Here is a 15,410-nt window from a genome sequence, read left to right as displayed (position 1 = left end):
TGAAATGTTTTTCGTTTAAATTTTCATGCGAGCATCAAATTCTAATAACAATCACTTAATATTGTTTTCAACTATTTAGCTGCTCTATATTATCCAACGAAACTCGTATTTAAGTGTAACGCTGGCACTAAGAACGCCATCTGTTATGAGCACCACCAATCAGATGGAAGTAGATGACACGGACACCGAAGAATTCCAAGACATCGAAGAGTTCTCTGACGAGGCGCCATCTTGCAGTAACACGCAGCCACAATCGAAGCGCTTCGTGGTGAAGAAGTGGCAGGCGCAGGCCCTTTGGTCGTGGGACGTAGCCGTGGACAATTGCGCCATTTGTCGCAACCAAATTATGGATCTGTGCATTGAGTGCCAGGCGAACCCGCTGTGCTCCAGCACCAAGGAAGAGTGCACTGTCGCTTGGGGTGCATGCAACCACGCCTTCCATTTTCATTGCATTTCACGTTGGCTCAAGACGCGTCAGGTGTGTCCGCTGGACAACAAAGAGTGGGATTATCAGAAGTACGGACGTTAGCTCATTGTACAGCGTTGACTTGCTTATTTCGTAGTGTTTCTCGACACATGCCTGTCTATTTTGTTAGCACATTTTACAAACATACATTTGTGTTTTGCAATAATACCGAATGCGAGATAAATATATTTTGATTTATTCAAAAACTTACCGAAAAGTAAGCACCTCCTCTGGGTTTCCGCTCCGATTTATCTGCGTAATAGATGAATGCGCTTCGCTGGCGATCAAGCACGAACCAGCGTCGAGCCCAACCGTGGAAAGTAGCGCCCAACTTATGCAAATAACTGTAAATATTTATATTAGTAAATTCTTGTAAACAAATCAGGAAAAATGAAAATTCGTGATCACCCACCCCCGACAACTGAAGGCGTCAACAAAGACGTGCGGGCATAGCGTAATCTGATGGCCGGCCGACTCTATGTGATGGCGCAAGTTAAGATCCGGCGAGAAGATTGGCAGGTAGCGTGTCAACGGGCGCTGATGTTTGGGCAGAGCACGTTTCCGTTCGCTATGCGCACTACCGCTGCCACTGCCGCAGACGCTTCCGCCTGACGTAGTCTCGTTGGAATTGACGCTTGAACGCTTGTTGGCCGCCTCGGCGCTGTCGCTAGATATGCGCTCTGTGGAGTAGCTATTGCTCCCGGTTGTGGCGGCATTCGACGCTGTGGTGGTTGACAATTCGAAGTTTGACTTGCAGGTTCCTTTCTGTTCGCCCTCTAGCAGATTGCAGCTCAACTCCGAGTTGGCCTCTGATAATGGCCGTGGACTGGATGGCGATTGACGTATTTGCGTTTCCACAAATTCAGGCTGTGAGTGGCGTTGCTGCAAAATAAACAAAGTGTAAATTGATGTAAATTTGTTTAAAACTAATTATAGTTTGTTATGGTTAAAAATAGAAAGACAAACGTACATACATACATATGTATATAGATACTTATGTTTGTATGTGTGCATCATGTACATGTGGAGCGTTTAATTGAAATTGGGAGAATCGTGAATTCGCTGACCAAGTGGCATGGGCGACGTGCCTATCTATTTGTATTTGCTCTTCACACACTTTTTAGCGTACTATTAATATACAACATACAAAGTATTTATTTATGCACAGACACGCAGAAGGTGTTTATGCGTTTGGCGGGTAGCCAACCCATGGCTATTTGAGAAAGAAGAGTTCGATGAGTAAACTGCAAAAAATGTTGGTGCTTATCAAAGCTTATTATTTGACCAAAATAGCAAAATAGCATGAAATTATAAAACTATTTTACTCGGTCAGTTAGCGCATTAGGTCCATTATACAAAGGATTGTATTCATGTACGTGGAACGAGTGGAATTTATAAACGGCTTATCAGAAAATTAATTATCATGATGTGATCTAGAAAAAGTTTTGAAACAATTGTGCACGACTTTTTGATTTGCATTGTCTTTAATGATGTCAAGCTCCAGTAAGATCAATGGATTTTAATACTATATTAGGCAATAACAACCCAAATTATAACATCATCAACGAAAGAATTTAATTAATACAAGTGTCTACATGTACATTTGTGCAATAAGCAGTAAACACTATTTTTTTATAAATAAATGAAATAAATTAATAATTTCAAAACTTTTCCAAATATATATATATGTCTTTATGGTAAAATTTGTTCACACATATACTAATTAGTTGTCCATTTAATTCTACTAAACTGTTTGTGGTTTTCTGACTCGTCACTCACTTGATAGTAGCACTCGGTTTTATAACGTTTATTTGAGTCTGCATGACGATGCTTCACATAATTCATCCAAACTGACATGTTTGACCCTTGTATTTCTATTTAGTTTTTGTTGTTGTAAAAGTTATATATTTTTTACTTTTAATTTGTTAATTGGTGTTACTACAGTATGCCTAGCACACGTCGGGTATGCTTTCTGAATTTTAATTCATCAAATTCACTTTTTCGCAATGAATAAACATTTGCACGTATTTATCAATAATTATATATGTATGTACACTTGTTCTATACATCCGATCACTATGAGAAGTTAAGAAATACTGAAATTTTTATATTCGCGCAATCATTTCGCCATTTCAAATGAGAATAATTTTCCCAGCGCGCATTCTGGTGTATTTAAGTGTCCGATGTGAGCATACATACATACATACATACGCATATGTACGTACCCACAAATTGGCGGATGTTGTCCAGAGATGTGTTGGCAGAACGGAGAAGACAACAATTGCAAACGTTGCTTAGAAAATTCGTCATAGCGTGTACTCTTTGAGCATCAGTGATGGAAATTAGAAACACTACAATGGCCTTAAGCGTTTATTAGGCACCATCTAATAGAGCAGGTTTACTTATATTTATTATATAATATTTTGTTTAATTATATGAGGACATTAGAACGATTCTACTCTACTCTGAAATACAATTATAGTTTTTACATCAGCAAATTTAACATTACTCAGTATGGCTGAAATTCCATTTGAAAAAACACATTTGCGAATTTTTCCAACATGGCCAACTTTACCCATAAACCGACATTTCATTTAAAAATATTCTCCGATGAGTAGGAGCTAATGGATTGTATGAGAAATAGAAATTGCGCGTAGTTCTCGTATAAAACCATATAAAAACTGAATCAACATGCGCATGTGTATATCTGAATTCACTGAAAGGATTACGTGCGCATTTCTCAAATTCTCCATACTACTGATAAATTCTCCGCTCTTGAAGCGCATGACTAATAGATATTATATATATTAGGATTAAGGTAGGTCTACAAATATTCGTTCGCTCTAAGTATTTATTTATTTGCATAAATTAACCGTTGCAAACTGTAGACTTGTGTATAAATATTTTCAAAAGAAAATGTCCTTCTATGGTGAATAAAACGAGATGTTTATGTGAAATAGTAGAAAATGAGGTAAGTGAAACAAAACCAATTAACAGTTAGTGCTGTTAATATTAAGTGTGAATAAATTTTTACAAAAAAAATAGATTTTTTAGTTTCAGTTTTGTTCCCTGCACATTACGTGCCCATAAAACAACTAAATTTAATTTGTTTACTGAATTTATAGTATAATTCATTGATGATGTTTCACACATACCTACTTATACATATGTACATATGTATGTATGTACATCTGAGTGCTTAGTTCTATTTACAAAAGCACAAATCACCAAATTATGTTTATTTAACTTGTATTCTTTAATAATTCACCATTCCGTGGGCAAAATGAAATGAGGCGCAATGAAATAAAATGGGAATTCGTAGAATCCGTTTAACAACCGCCTCCGGAAGTAAATATTTACCCCATGCGCTCAATTACACTGGTTCCGCTTGCATGCAATGAACAAATTGGCGCGTAATTTGGCATTTTGGTCAATAACAATTTTCCAGATTTTTTATACCATTTGTTTGCATGTGAGTATTATTGAGATTCAAACGAAATCTGCTCATATGTTATAAATGTGTGTTTATGCGTAGGAATTTCATTAATGGCGAGTAGTGAATTATATGTACGTGGGATAGCCCCTGGCTAACATTTTTTTTCATTAGACCATGCGCAATATGTAGTTATTTTGTGGTTACGCATTTAAAACATAAACAAAACCTATGTGCTGTACAAACCGCGTAAAAAACGAATAAAATAACAATAAAAGAATTTCGAAGAAGTGTTGATTAATCTTAAATGCAAAACAGAAAATGCTTCCATACACAAGTGTAGACATTTGAGCATACGATCACCAATTATGACGAAAGCAAATACGTGGTGTGTAATTAAAATGACGTACGAAAACACATCAATATTTAAAAATAGCAAAGCAGTCTAATTTCATTGATTAGCAAATTCAGCGTGTGCATTATTTACATTTTTGAATCAATAGAAATTGTAACACTAGAAAGCCAATGGTAAATCTTCTTACCTGACTAGATCGATCCGGTTGTATTTTATTCGCTCCCTCATGAGCGCCAATGTGTGGAGAGAGTGTTTTTCCGTTACCGAAAGCAGAATTTTTCTTTTGTGACGAACTCGCGCCCGCTTGACTTTCTTTGGTGGAACCTCGGTTAGTTTCATCGCTTTCAAGACATTGGAGCTCTCGCATTTCAGCTTGATTGGAATTGCTCAGTGCATTGTTGCCGCTATTGCTGTAAAAAAAAACATAGTAGATATTACAAAAATTCAGAAGTGTGCTCAAATAATTTAGTGGATATGTAAAAATTTTTCATTACAGATAATTGGATAATAGTAATTACAGATATTTATCTCACCCGCAAATCAACCCGCAGAATTTATCCATATGTAATATTAATTTCTTTTCTATATTTATCGATTTATATGATTTTTGATGAACGATTTAATCAGCAAACTTAAATGCACCGTTACTTATTTCCGACGGCATTTAGCGCTTGCAGTGAGTACTTCGCGATTACAACCTAACCAGAGTATAACTAAAGTAGAAAACATTTGTGCATACACCTCTCGACCCATATATGTACGCACACACACATATGTACCTTTTATTATTTTTGGAGTTATTTTAACCTATACCTACGCAAAAGACCAGTGTTATCATAAAAACAGTCAGTGATAAGATATTTTATCAAAATGCCTAAAGCTAGGCGAAAAACGATATAGTAATGCCTGGCCTACAGAAATTTAGCTAACGCACACAAATACAAATAAATAAACTAATCCATGTGTCATAGCAATGAAATGGTCGGTGCAACTGATTGCCTTGTTTACATCAATCTGTGTTAAATTGACTGAATAATTATTCAGTATATCACCGCTTAAGATAGGTACGTGCAAAACCTATACAGTTTGAGTTCCGTTTAGAGTGTATTTACAAACACAGCAGTGTATGAATTATACAGTTCAAAGCAATTATAATTTTCACAACTTTCATTAGTATGCGCTGAATTCGATTTATGTCGAGTTATGTACGATAATACGACCTAGATTTCGTGGCGCGCTTCTAGTGCTGAACTGCAAGCTGTAAACACATAAGCACCATTGTCTGATTTTCACATTTATTTGAGGAATGCATTCTCTCTCTCTCAATATTATGAAATTAACATTATTTGAATGAATTCAATGAAGACACTGATTTATTTGTTCTTCCAATGAATTATTAAGCGCTTCACCGATCGAATCCAACTGTCACATAGAGAGCTTGGTGTACAAGCAGACGAACTTTTGTCACTGCATAACGACGCACGCACACCACTTCACTGCTATGTTTTCCGATTTGTTGCTGAACCGATTGCGGGTCTGCTTTAATTGCACAGCTGGTTCGATTTGTGAACAATGTCCACATGTTAGTACATTCCAATACATTAAGTTTGTCTTGTGACTAAATACACTGAGTAGTGAATAACCAAAATAATACACATACAAGATGAAGAAATATCACCAGGAAATATTTAACGAGTCGAAGAGTAGACCGACAACTCCGATCCGGTTATCTGTTAGCATCTTTGGATATTCCGTCTTACATACACACATTTTGGATTCCAACGGCAAATACCGCATGTATTTCTTTATTTGCTTGCAATTTATTACTAATGTAAACATTTTGTACTCATGCACATGCTAAGGCTCATGTGAGCACACCAATATATTCAAAGGTCTTATCGCAAAAGCACACAGTTCAAGATATGAATATTTGTTGATATTTTTGTGATATTGAGGTGTGCGGAAGAAGGGTGCGAAGTCAATGCAAACGTTTTAATTTAAAGTCCGTGAGTCATAACATCAAAAAGTTTTAACCGAAAACACCCGTAGAATGCCACTACGGAAGAGAAAATCGAAATGTTGCTTATTGTGATAAGGAAATAAAGACGGCTCACTTTCAGTTTCATTAAAATGGAATTAATTAACATGTTGAGATATTTGCACATTTAGGGACAACGAACTAACTAAAATTTGTTGTAATTAATATGCACTACTTCTACGCTTTTAAAAGACTTGTTCAAACTCCAACTCATTGTATTTCGAATTGAAGCAATATGGCTAACGAAGTGGAAATTACACAGAATGTCAGTTGTCAGTTGTATTCCTCCATAATATTCGGAGAATGCTTCATACTATACAAATGAAGCAGAGAAAAACACCTTCTAAAAATTTAAAACAGTTGATTCTAAGCGACATCACATTATACAAAATTTTTTTTCCACATTGAAATATTGTTTGAGAAAAATTGTTTTACTGCAGCCAGTGGCTGGCAGTCGCGAACACTAGTCTCATTCAACTATCATTCATGCGTATATAATAAAGAATTCTCCACGCAGCAATGCATGTCACAGTAGGTTAACAAGTGCAATCGTTGATTTACAAGCACACACACATGAATGACGAACTAATTGAAGTTAATCAACATAACTCTACTTCGTACGAAAAGGACCAGTAAACCACTCTAACAGTTCACACCCTCGCTAACATATGCAACTGTAATTTAAAACGGTCGCAGTCTAATTTATGTGACTATCTATTATAATGAAGCTTTATTGTTGTCTCAGAATGACTAATATCAACTAAATTAGTTAAAAAATAATAATTTTATTCCAAAAGTGATCGCAATAATACTCTGAATTTATCATATTCCCTTTTGTGTGGCAAAAACACAACTTAAAAATATTTTGGAGTGCCAAGCATTATCAAATAATACATATAAATAAATTATTAAAATGCAGTTGAAAGGGCAATATCTACTTACTCTCTTTCGCCATTGTTCATTTTTAAAAGATACTGGGCGCGTGCTTCATCATGACATTTTTTCTTCAAATCAATGATTTTCTGACGTTCATGTTCGATCACGTGATGACCTTAAATAAATAGCAATTTTATTAAAACTCTAAAAATAGTAAGGTGTGTTAAATACCTTGCTGGGCCAGCAGCAACTGACGATTCCGTTCGATTTCCTTGATACTATCAAATATTCTAGTACTAGCACCTTTTGTTGAAATCGGTGCACTACTCGTCACTTTACATATACGGTCAATATCATCTTGCGAAGGTACACGGCGTTCCAACGGATTTACCTCAAAATCCCCGGTGCCCAACGAAAGATTAAATTTCACCCGCTCATCGTGCTGATCATAATTTGGCACGTCAAGTTTCCCATCCAACATGGCATCCATTTCAACTTCAGTACTCCTCCGCATATCGGCTGTTGCATCATCAATATTGACGACATAGAGTTGTTTAAGTTTGGGTGTACTTGTGACTGGTGCTTGCGATGGCAGTTCGATTTTATTATTATAAAACATATTCTCATTCACACTCTTCGACATTATATCCTCAGTGGTACGCTTTGGACAAAGCAATTCGGCAGAACCAAAAAGCGATTGCGACATAACACCTGCTGCCAGATTGTTGTGTAATATTGGTGAAGCTGAGGACGTCGTACTGACATCTTCTTCGGATGAGTTCACCTTTAAATCACCAGTTATGTCACAAATACTGCTTTCAACGGCTTTAAGGCATTCCTGCTCCATTTTTAGCGAATAACATGCACTCACCAACTTTGATTTTAAAGTTTTTGCATGCACCGAAATATTGCCCAAGTCCTGCCGTTCCAGGTGTTGCAGTTCAAGGCGTTTTTCTTTTATTTTCACAATGAAATTCGCTTCTTCGTTATGCAACTCCTCACGATAGGCGTGCCATTCAGATTCCTCTTCCAAATACTGGAACTCCAAGTCTTCAAAAGTCTTCCGGTCGTTTTCCAGTGACTCACTTACATTGTGCAGCTCCTCTTTAAGGCAATCATTGCTCGGTTTCTGCTGTAACATCGATTTTAACCTGTTTGCAGGGACGTATACGTTTTTCTTAATGCTATATACATATATGAAGTTGAAAAAATATACTCACTTCTTCACTTGATCTTGTTTCATTTCAATTGATTGCTTCAATTTGGCCTGCTGATTCTCCTCCATTACCCGTGTAGCGTTTCGTTGTGCTTCAAAACGATGAATCTTATTCTGCAAATGCTCAAGCTGCGTTTCCAATTCGCCCACGGAACCACCAACGGAATTGACTTCGGCATTTACCAGCGCCTTTTCCATATCCAACTGAAATATTCCAAACGAATATTAAATTGCTAAATTTTAAAATTTCCGATTAATTTGAACACTCACCTCTCTTAGTTCCTCCGACTCCTGCCGTTGTAGTTCGGATATTTCATTCTTCAACTCGTGGATTCGAACCAAGTGTTGCTTTCTTTTCTGCTTAAGCTGATCAATGTCTTCATTGTCACTAGGAAACTGCTTTGCTTTCAATGCTGCATCAATATCATTTCGCACAGACACAGCTGCAGCTGTTTTTTGGAAATTAACACTGTCGGCAAGTGCATTTGAAATTTTAGCAGCGCCACTCTTGTTAAAGCTTGTCAATGCTGTTTTCGAGAACATTCGTGGCGCAGTTGCTGGCTTTTTCTGCAGTTTGGGCGAGTTTTGTAGCGAATTCGACTCGGGTAAGTTCAATGTGAGATTGTTGACATTTTTATTCGTACGCTTCGCTGGCGAATGTTCCGCGGAAGCCGATAAGGATTTTACCGCACTTGTGGGCTGATACCGACTGCTCTCTTCTATGGCTTGCATTTCTAATTTGAGCTTCTCTTCAAATGTTTTGATAAGTTGCTCATATTCACTCTGTTTTGAGAGTTTAGGTTTAGGTGCCACTGGCGGTGGCACTGCTGCACTTGGCGCTTGCCCATACAAACTACTGAAGGAATGCTCCTTTTTCGGTGACATACATGTCGTCCGTATTTTGGTGCGAGGACTTTGCGGCACATACTTCCCGATAACGACATTTTCATAACCTGTCTTCGGTGAACTGGGACCTTGTGATTGCCCACCAATTTCTATTCGATTCTGACTCACTAAGCGAACGTTCTCGTAACCAGAAGAGCTGGAGATTGGGGCTGAACCGTTATGTGTCTGGACGCTGAGATTATTGCTACTACCTGAAACCGATTGTTGAAGCTGCGAACCAGATAGATCAAAGTAAAAGGGCGACTTTTTGTCACGCGGCAGTGAACCATTTGTTTTAATACGGTTTTGAACAATAGGCGATGAGGTGAGCGAGGCAGCACAACTCTGATTTTGTCGATCGGAATATTCAGTACATATTTTTAGCATATTCTCAAGACATTCGTTCTCTGAACTACTCAGATTCGAGAGATTCCTGCGCTGCATACTTGGCGAACTCTCGTACTGCAAACGATGCAGCGGCGATGAGTTTGCCGAGTTGCTGTTAATTTCAGTATTGACACCGTTCATTGGATAGATCTGCAAGCCACCGTACGTGCCGGGCTTCGGGTAGCGATCATATGCGGGCACGTTGTGGTGATTCGCGCCATTGGTGCTGCGTAAGGGTGCCGTATTATTAACCTTTGCCAAAAACTCGCCACTTCCATTTGCGCTTGTATTCTGTATGAAATTCGATGTGCTCGGAATATTAACATAATTGCCCGTGCTGTTTTGCGCACCGCCCCTTATACTATTGTTTAATTGATTGTTGGGCACAGGACTTGCATTCTTGTCGTTACGATGATTTTCAGCCAAATTCTTTGCAAAGTTTGCATACTTCTGACCCAAAACGTCCTTGGCTGGCATATTCACCGTCACCAAGTCAGCGGCGAAAACCTTCGGACAATGCAACCCATTAATGTCGATCGGCGCTAGAGCCACATTGTTGTACAATGATTTATTGCTGCCTAGCATACTCTTCGCTGTCTCTCTACCCATCGACATTGACATTTGTACATTCGACATGGGACTAATGTGTTCCTCATAGAAGGAGTCGATAGCTAACGATTGACGCGCGTCTGCACTCCCATTGCTGGAGCTAAGGCTTTTCGTCGAATCGCGTCGTGGCACTTGAGTGAAGTCTATTTGGGGCATGGAAATTCGTTCATTCGAACCCATGGTAGAACGTATCATTTGAGCTTCGGCTGGATTATTGAAACGCAAATAATTGGAATTGCCGATGGTGATCATAGCGCCCTGCGTTAGGTTCGTCTCATGCGTGATCTTCGTCCCGTCGATCAGTATGCGGGCGTCCTGTTCTGGCACTATGGTTACTTCGTTCTCCTCACTGCGATAGATCGTGCAATGTATCGATCGGACTCCACTACCATTCAGAGATATGCTGCAGGTGGAGGCCGAGCCAATCGTCATATCACCTGGAAACATGCGAACATATACACACAGTTGAATATGTAGTACTTCTAATCATTAAATTCAGTGTTTTTTAAAATGTCAATAGTAAAACAAGTTTCATTTACAATAGATATGCGAAAGTTAATCACTTCAAAACTCATTTGAAGTGTGTCTTCACCGAAACTTATTTGGCAAAATTATGAAGCTACCTTCACGACAACAGCGCTAAAAGTGAGATCATAAATTGAAATGTTTTCATCCGTGCCTACATAGGTAAGTATTATACATACATACATTTGTACATATCTGTCGGCAATTTCGAACACATCGTTTTAATTATGAGCGCACATACATACATACATGCATATGTTCGTATTTGGGTGTGTATGTTATGTTTGCATGCATATACATATGTATTTGCTTAATATTTGTTATATTCGTAAAAATGGCAGAACAATCTCAAAAGTGGAAGCATTATGCTTTTTTTGTGACCCCTAGGAACCCGAAAATTTTGATAAAGGCAAATACACAGTCAAAGCTAAGCTTGCAGTATATACATATATGTAAAGCTTTATGTACATACATATGTTTGTAAGGATTTCAAATATATATGTATGTACATATAGTGTGTCATAAAATTGTCGGATGAAAATGTTTATACATACATATGTACTTATGTTATCGGATCAAGCTTCTTTTCTCATATGCAGTTCACATTTGGACCAATTGAGTTATATACAAGTTTTCCATGGACTCCTAGCGGAGAATGGATTTTATGAGAAGGCTTTTTTGCCGAAATAATGAATATGGAATATTTTCATCTGAAGGGAGATGAACAATGGGTCATAGATTAAGTAGGGGCCAATGCGAAAATTTACATAATTTTTTTTTGTTTCAACGAGGTAAGTTGATAAGAATGACAATACGCCGGACAGAGCATAGATATTTTCAATTACTTAATGCAAATTTCTTCGAAATATTTCATTTTAAGACGGAAAAAAGAAATTATTCTAGAGAATAATACAAAAATTGCGATTTTCAACAAACGCTTGATTTGATAAATTGTCAAGTATACATTCATATATTCATATACATATCGAGTGACTTCTTTACTTGATGCTGGAAAAAATAATACGAGCTGCAGCGCTAAACAGAGAAGGTACAACCTTATATAATAGTGTACAGCTGCTGGCGTAAGCCGATGATATTGATATCATCGGAAGCAACAACCGCGCCGTTAGTTCTGCTTTTTCCCGCCTGGATAAGTAGGCGAAGCGAATGGGTCTGGAGGTGAATGAGGACAAGACGATATATCTTCTGTCATCAAACAAACAGTCAGCGCATTCCCGGCTTGGTCCCACGTCACTGATGACAGTCATAACAGCGAAGTCGTAGATAATTTCGTATACCTGGGAACTAGCATCAACAACACCCACAATGTCAGCCTCGAAATCCAGCACAGAATTACTCTTGCTACTGAACTTGAATCACAGGTGCTACTTTGGACTGAGTAGGCAATTGAATAATGAAGTCCTCTCTCGACGAACCAAAATCAGCTTATCATTCCCGTCCTGCTTTATGGGGCAGAAACGTGGACGATGTCAAAATCAGATGAGACGACACTAGGAGTTTTCGAGAGGACAATTTTGAGCAAGATTTATGGGGTTCAGAACATTGGCAACGGCGAATACAGCAGACGATGGAACGATGAGCTGTACGAGTTATATGACGACTACGCTGGCTAGGTCATGACGAAAACACTCCAACTCGGAAATTGTTTGATGCAGTACCCGCCGGAGGAAGCCGAGGAAGGGGAAGGCCTCCACTCAGTTAAAGCTACCAGGTGGAGAGCGACCTGGTTACACTTGGGATCTCCAACTGCGCCGGCTATGACGGGCTAAACGGTTTCCACGCCAATCACATAATTATTCATATACATACATATGCATATAAATCCAGCAAACTTTAGTTTCATGGCATTAGGCACGTACGTATACGAAATTGTTGAACCGAATTGAATAGCGCGTTATTCGCTTGCTTATCAAAATCATGGAAGCAAAACATATGAAAATTTGTAAGAGTGCATGCATTAGGAATATCGGTGTTTACTATTCCATTCAGCTCACACTGTTTACACCAAATTAGCGTACGTTGCACATTTAATATTGTAAACAAGATCAGAAACATATGTAATAATATTCTTTGGAATTACAATTTGATATTTAGCGCGAATCCTAAAAGTTCTCAGATTGTAATAAGATGCTTTTTCATACCATGGAAACAGTCGAAGGATTGATATCATCTGCAATAATCGGTAGTCCAATAGCATAACTTTATATAAATTACTCATAGGAAAGATATCGGTTTTTTTTATACTTCCACTTCGACGTTATCTCGAGGCACTTCGAACTAATTCCACTGAAATTCATTTGTTAATCTATTAAGCGTTATCAATGACATAAACTCATTTGAATTCCAGCAATTGAAGGTATTTTCATTGAATATTATCTCCTCGAGTTCGCTAGGTGCATATGTATGTAGGTAAGTAAATTTTTTTAATAACTATACTCGAATACGTACATATGTATGTACCTACTCCATAGATATACAGTAATAAATATGAGTTATCTATACCGGTTTCTGCCTTTAGAAAGCTTTACTCATATGCTCGTTTTCCTATCATCTTATATGTATATAGAAACCCATGTATAATTTGCATACATATGTACATGCATTTAGATTAGAAAATTCGTTTTATATATGGATTCTTCTTCGATATATGAAGTACGATGACATTTAAAGAAATATTTGTTATTGCAACGAAATTGTGTTACCTATGGGTATGTAATGTATGGTAACAGCTGTGCTCAAACGTCCACCTCCCAAACTGACCAAATGCGGATCATTGGCAGCTACTCGCAGTGTAGGATCCTTTTTCGTTAACGACATCTAAAAAATAAAACAGAAATAAAAAAAACATTATTGCAACTTGTAAAGTCAGAATAAAAGGATTGATCTTAAAATAAAAAAAATTCCTCAAAGTTGTATGACTATAACTTTGAACATAGTATTATAAATTGAAATATTTCCGTTATTGCCTGTCCGAAGGACATTATCAAGTAACTAAACAATCTGAGCGATAACCTCTTGAACACATAAAAATATTCGCGATATTTATGGTATTTCCCAACCACAAAATAAAAGCACATTGAATTATAAAATCGAATATTAATCCCGTAATCACTCACTTGGATCGCGATGTAGCACAATGACATTAACTTACTATTGTCGCATCGTTTTCTGATTTGAATTTGATTTGCACGCAAATTTGTAACAACGTGGACGATAAACGTGATTAAACGATAAACCAACACGTACGAGTAGAGGTCACATTGGACTCCTTAATCCATTCGAAGTAACTCCTTGAAATGCATGCGATTGCGCAATATCAGTTTCACTTGGAGAAAGCTCGTGTAACTTATGCAAATATGTGTATTTTGATATATTTCATAATAATGTATAATACTCGAATTATACTGTGTTAGTTTGAAAATATGCCACTAAGTCGTTGCAACACTGACTTTACGCTCCACTGCACTTTCGAACTGTTCCGTACAAAACCATGCGCTGGAATAATAAATAATGTGCCCAAAAACAAACCCACAAGCCACTGCGATTACGGCGTTAATGTGATAAAAGAGAAAAAGGTGGTTGGAAACTATTTTTACATGGACGCAGCTGACGCAGTGACACTCACCAACTGTTCACTGGCGACACTGGCATTGGCATGTGCGCAGACGCACAACACAGTTGACGCATCTCAAGTACTTCAAAGATGTAATTCAAATAAGAAATAAGTTCCGCTATGAAAGCGAATACACACGCGCACAAGAATTGTGCTTACCAAACTTCATCTCAAAGCAATCAATTTAAGAACCGGTGTGAAAATAGAACGCAACGCATAATAAATTCACAAAAGAACGGAAGAAAGGAGTAGATTTAAATTTCCATTGTTGTGCAATATTACAAATAAGCGAGTAGAAAAGAAATGTCCTACATTTCAAGTACTAGGTCCCGAGCGAAAAATATACTATATTATCCACTCCGATTCAGCTAAATAATCTAAGCGGCACGAAAACACGTATTGAAGGCATATGAGTATGTATGTATGTAAGTAGATTATTTATATCTAAGCATATGCCGTGTATCTCGGTGACACGGTTTGCACTTACGGCATCATTCCGTTGATGACTCATACTCAAAAGTATGTGTGGAAACAACAAGAAAGCAGGTAGAATTCAGCTCGGCAAGAAATATTCTCAAATTCAAATGGTAAGCGCACCTTTAAATAAACAGAATACTCTATTGAGTATATGCCCAACACACTTTCATTTATTTATATGCTAGCAAGAGCACGGGGCCAATGCACCAGCATAAAACTAAAATTCAAACAAATATTGGGCAAAGCAAATGAAACTGAGCTCTGATAAATGATCATCCACGGTGTACACATACACATCGGGTATCAGTTATTATTATATTTACAAACTACTAGACTAGTATTGCTTATTGATGGAAGTGATTTGTGGAAGGATTCCCTTGTGGGCGGCACGTGTCTATTCAGCTGAAAGCAGCTGGTGCCTTGGACGCTGCTGTTTGGTTCACGTGAGAGGGGTTGTTGGAGAATTGGCAAATCCAGAGTAAACATATGAAATTTGTAGATATATTTGT

General features: G+C 37.7%; 2 protein-coding genes across 5 annotated transcripts in view; one reads left to right on the top strand and one right to left on the bottom strand.

Annotated features, from left to right (window-relative positions):
• LOC105217641 (pleckstrin homology-like domain family B member 2) overlaps nucleotides 1-15,410 on the bottom strand; it is a 33,621-nt gene that overhangs the window by 636 nt on the left and 17,575 nt on the right. For 2 of the 4 annotated variants that reach the window (XM_029043678.2, XM_011192733.3), the window contains 8 exons: nucleotides 13,514-13,628; nucleotides 8,655-10,702; nucleotides 8,389-8,588; nucleotides 7,400-8,319; nucleotides 7,235-7,343; nucleotides 4,442-4,664; nucleotides 879-1,348; nucleotides 678-810 (listed from right to left, as the gene is read on the bottom strand). In XM_029043678.2, coding sequence (XP_028899511.2) covers nucleotides 678-810; nucleotides 879-1,348; nucleotides 4,442-4,664; nucleotides 7,235-7,343; nucleotides 7,400-8,319; nucleotides 8,389-8,588; nucleotides 8,655-10,702; nucleotides 13,514-13,628 — 4,218 coding nt within the window. Of the gene's footprint in view, nucleotides 1-677; nucleotides 811-878; nucleotides 1,349-2,245; nucleotides 2,605-4,441; nucleotides 4,665-7,234; nucleotides 7,344-7,399; nucleotides 8,320-8,388; nucleotides 8,589-8,654; nucleotides 10,703-10,804; nucleotides 10,918-13,513; nucleotides 13,629-15,410 lie in introns of those variants that run through there. The other 2 variants (XM_054230499.1, XM_029043680.2) reach the window with 2 other exon arrangements.
• On the top strand, nucleotides 21-676 carry LOC105217640 (RING-box protein 1-like). The gene has a single exon (XM_011192732.3). It carries the CDS (start codon nucleotides 146-148, stop codon nucleotides 527-529), a length of 384 nt encoding a protein of 127 aa, XP_011191034.1. The 5' UTR covers nucleotides 21-145; the 3' UTR covers nucleotides 530-676.

This window comes from Zeugodacus cucurbitae, chromosome 5 (genome assembly GCF_028554725.1).
Source record: "Zeugodacus cucurbitae isolate PBARC_wt_2022May chromosome 5, idZeuCucr1.2, whole genome shotgun sequence".
NCBI classification, from domain to species: domain Eukaryota; kingdom Metazoa; phylum Arthropoda; class Insecta; order Diptera; family Tephritidae; genus Zeugodacus; species Zeugodacus cucurbitae.
Note: the sequence above shows the minus strand (reverse complement) of the source record. Positions and strands in the feature narration are given on the sequence as shown.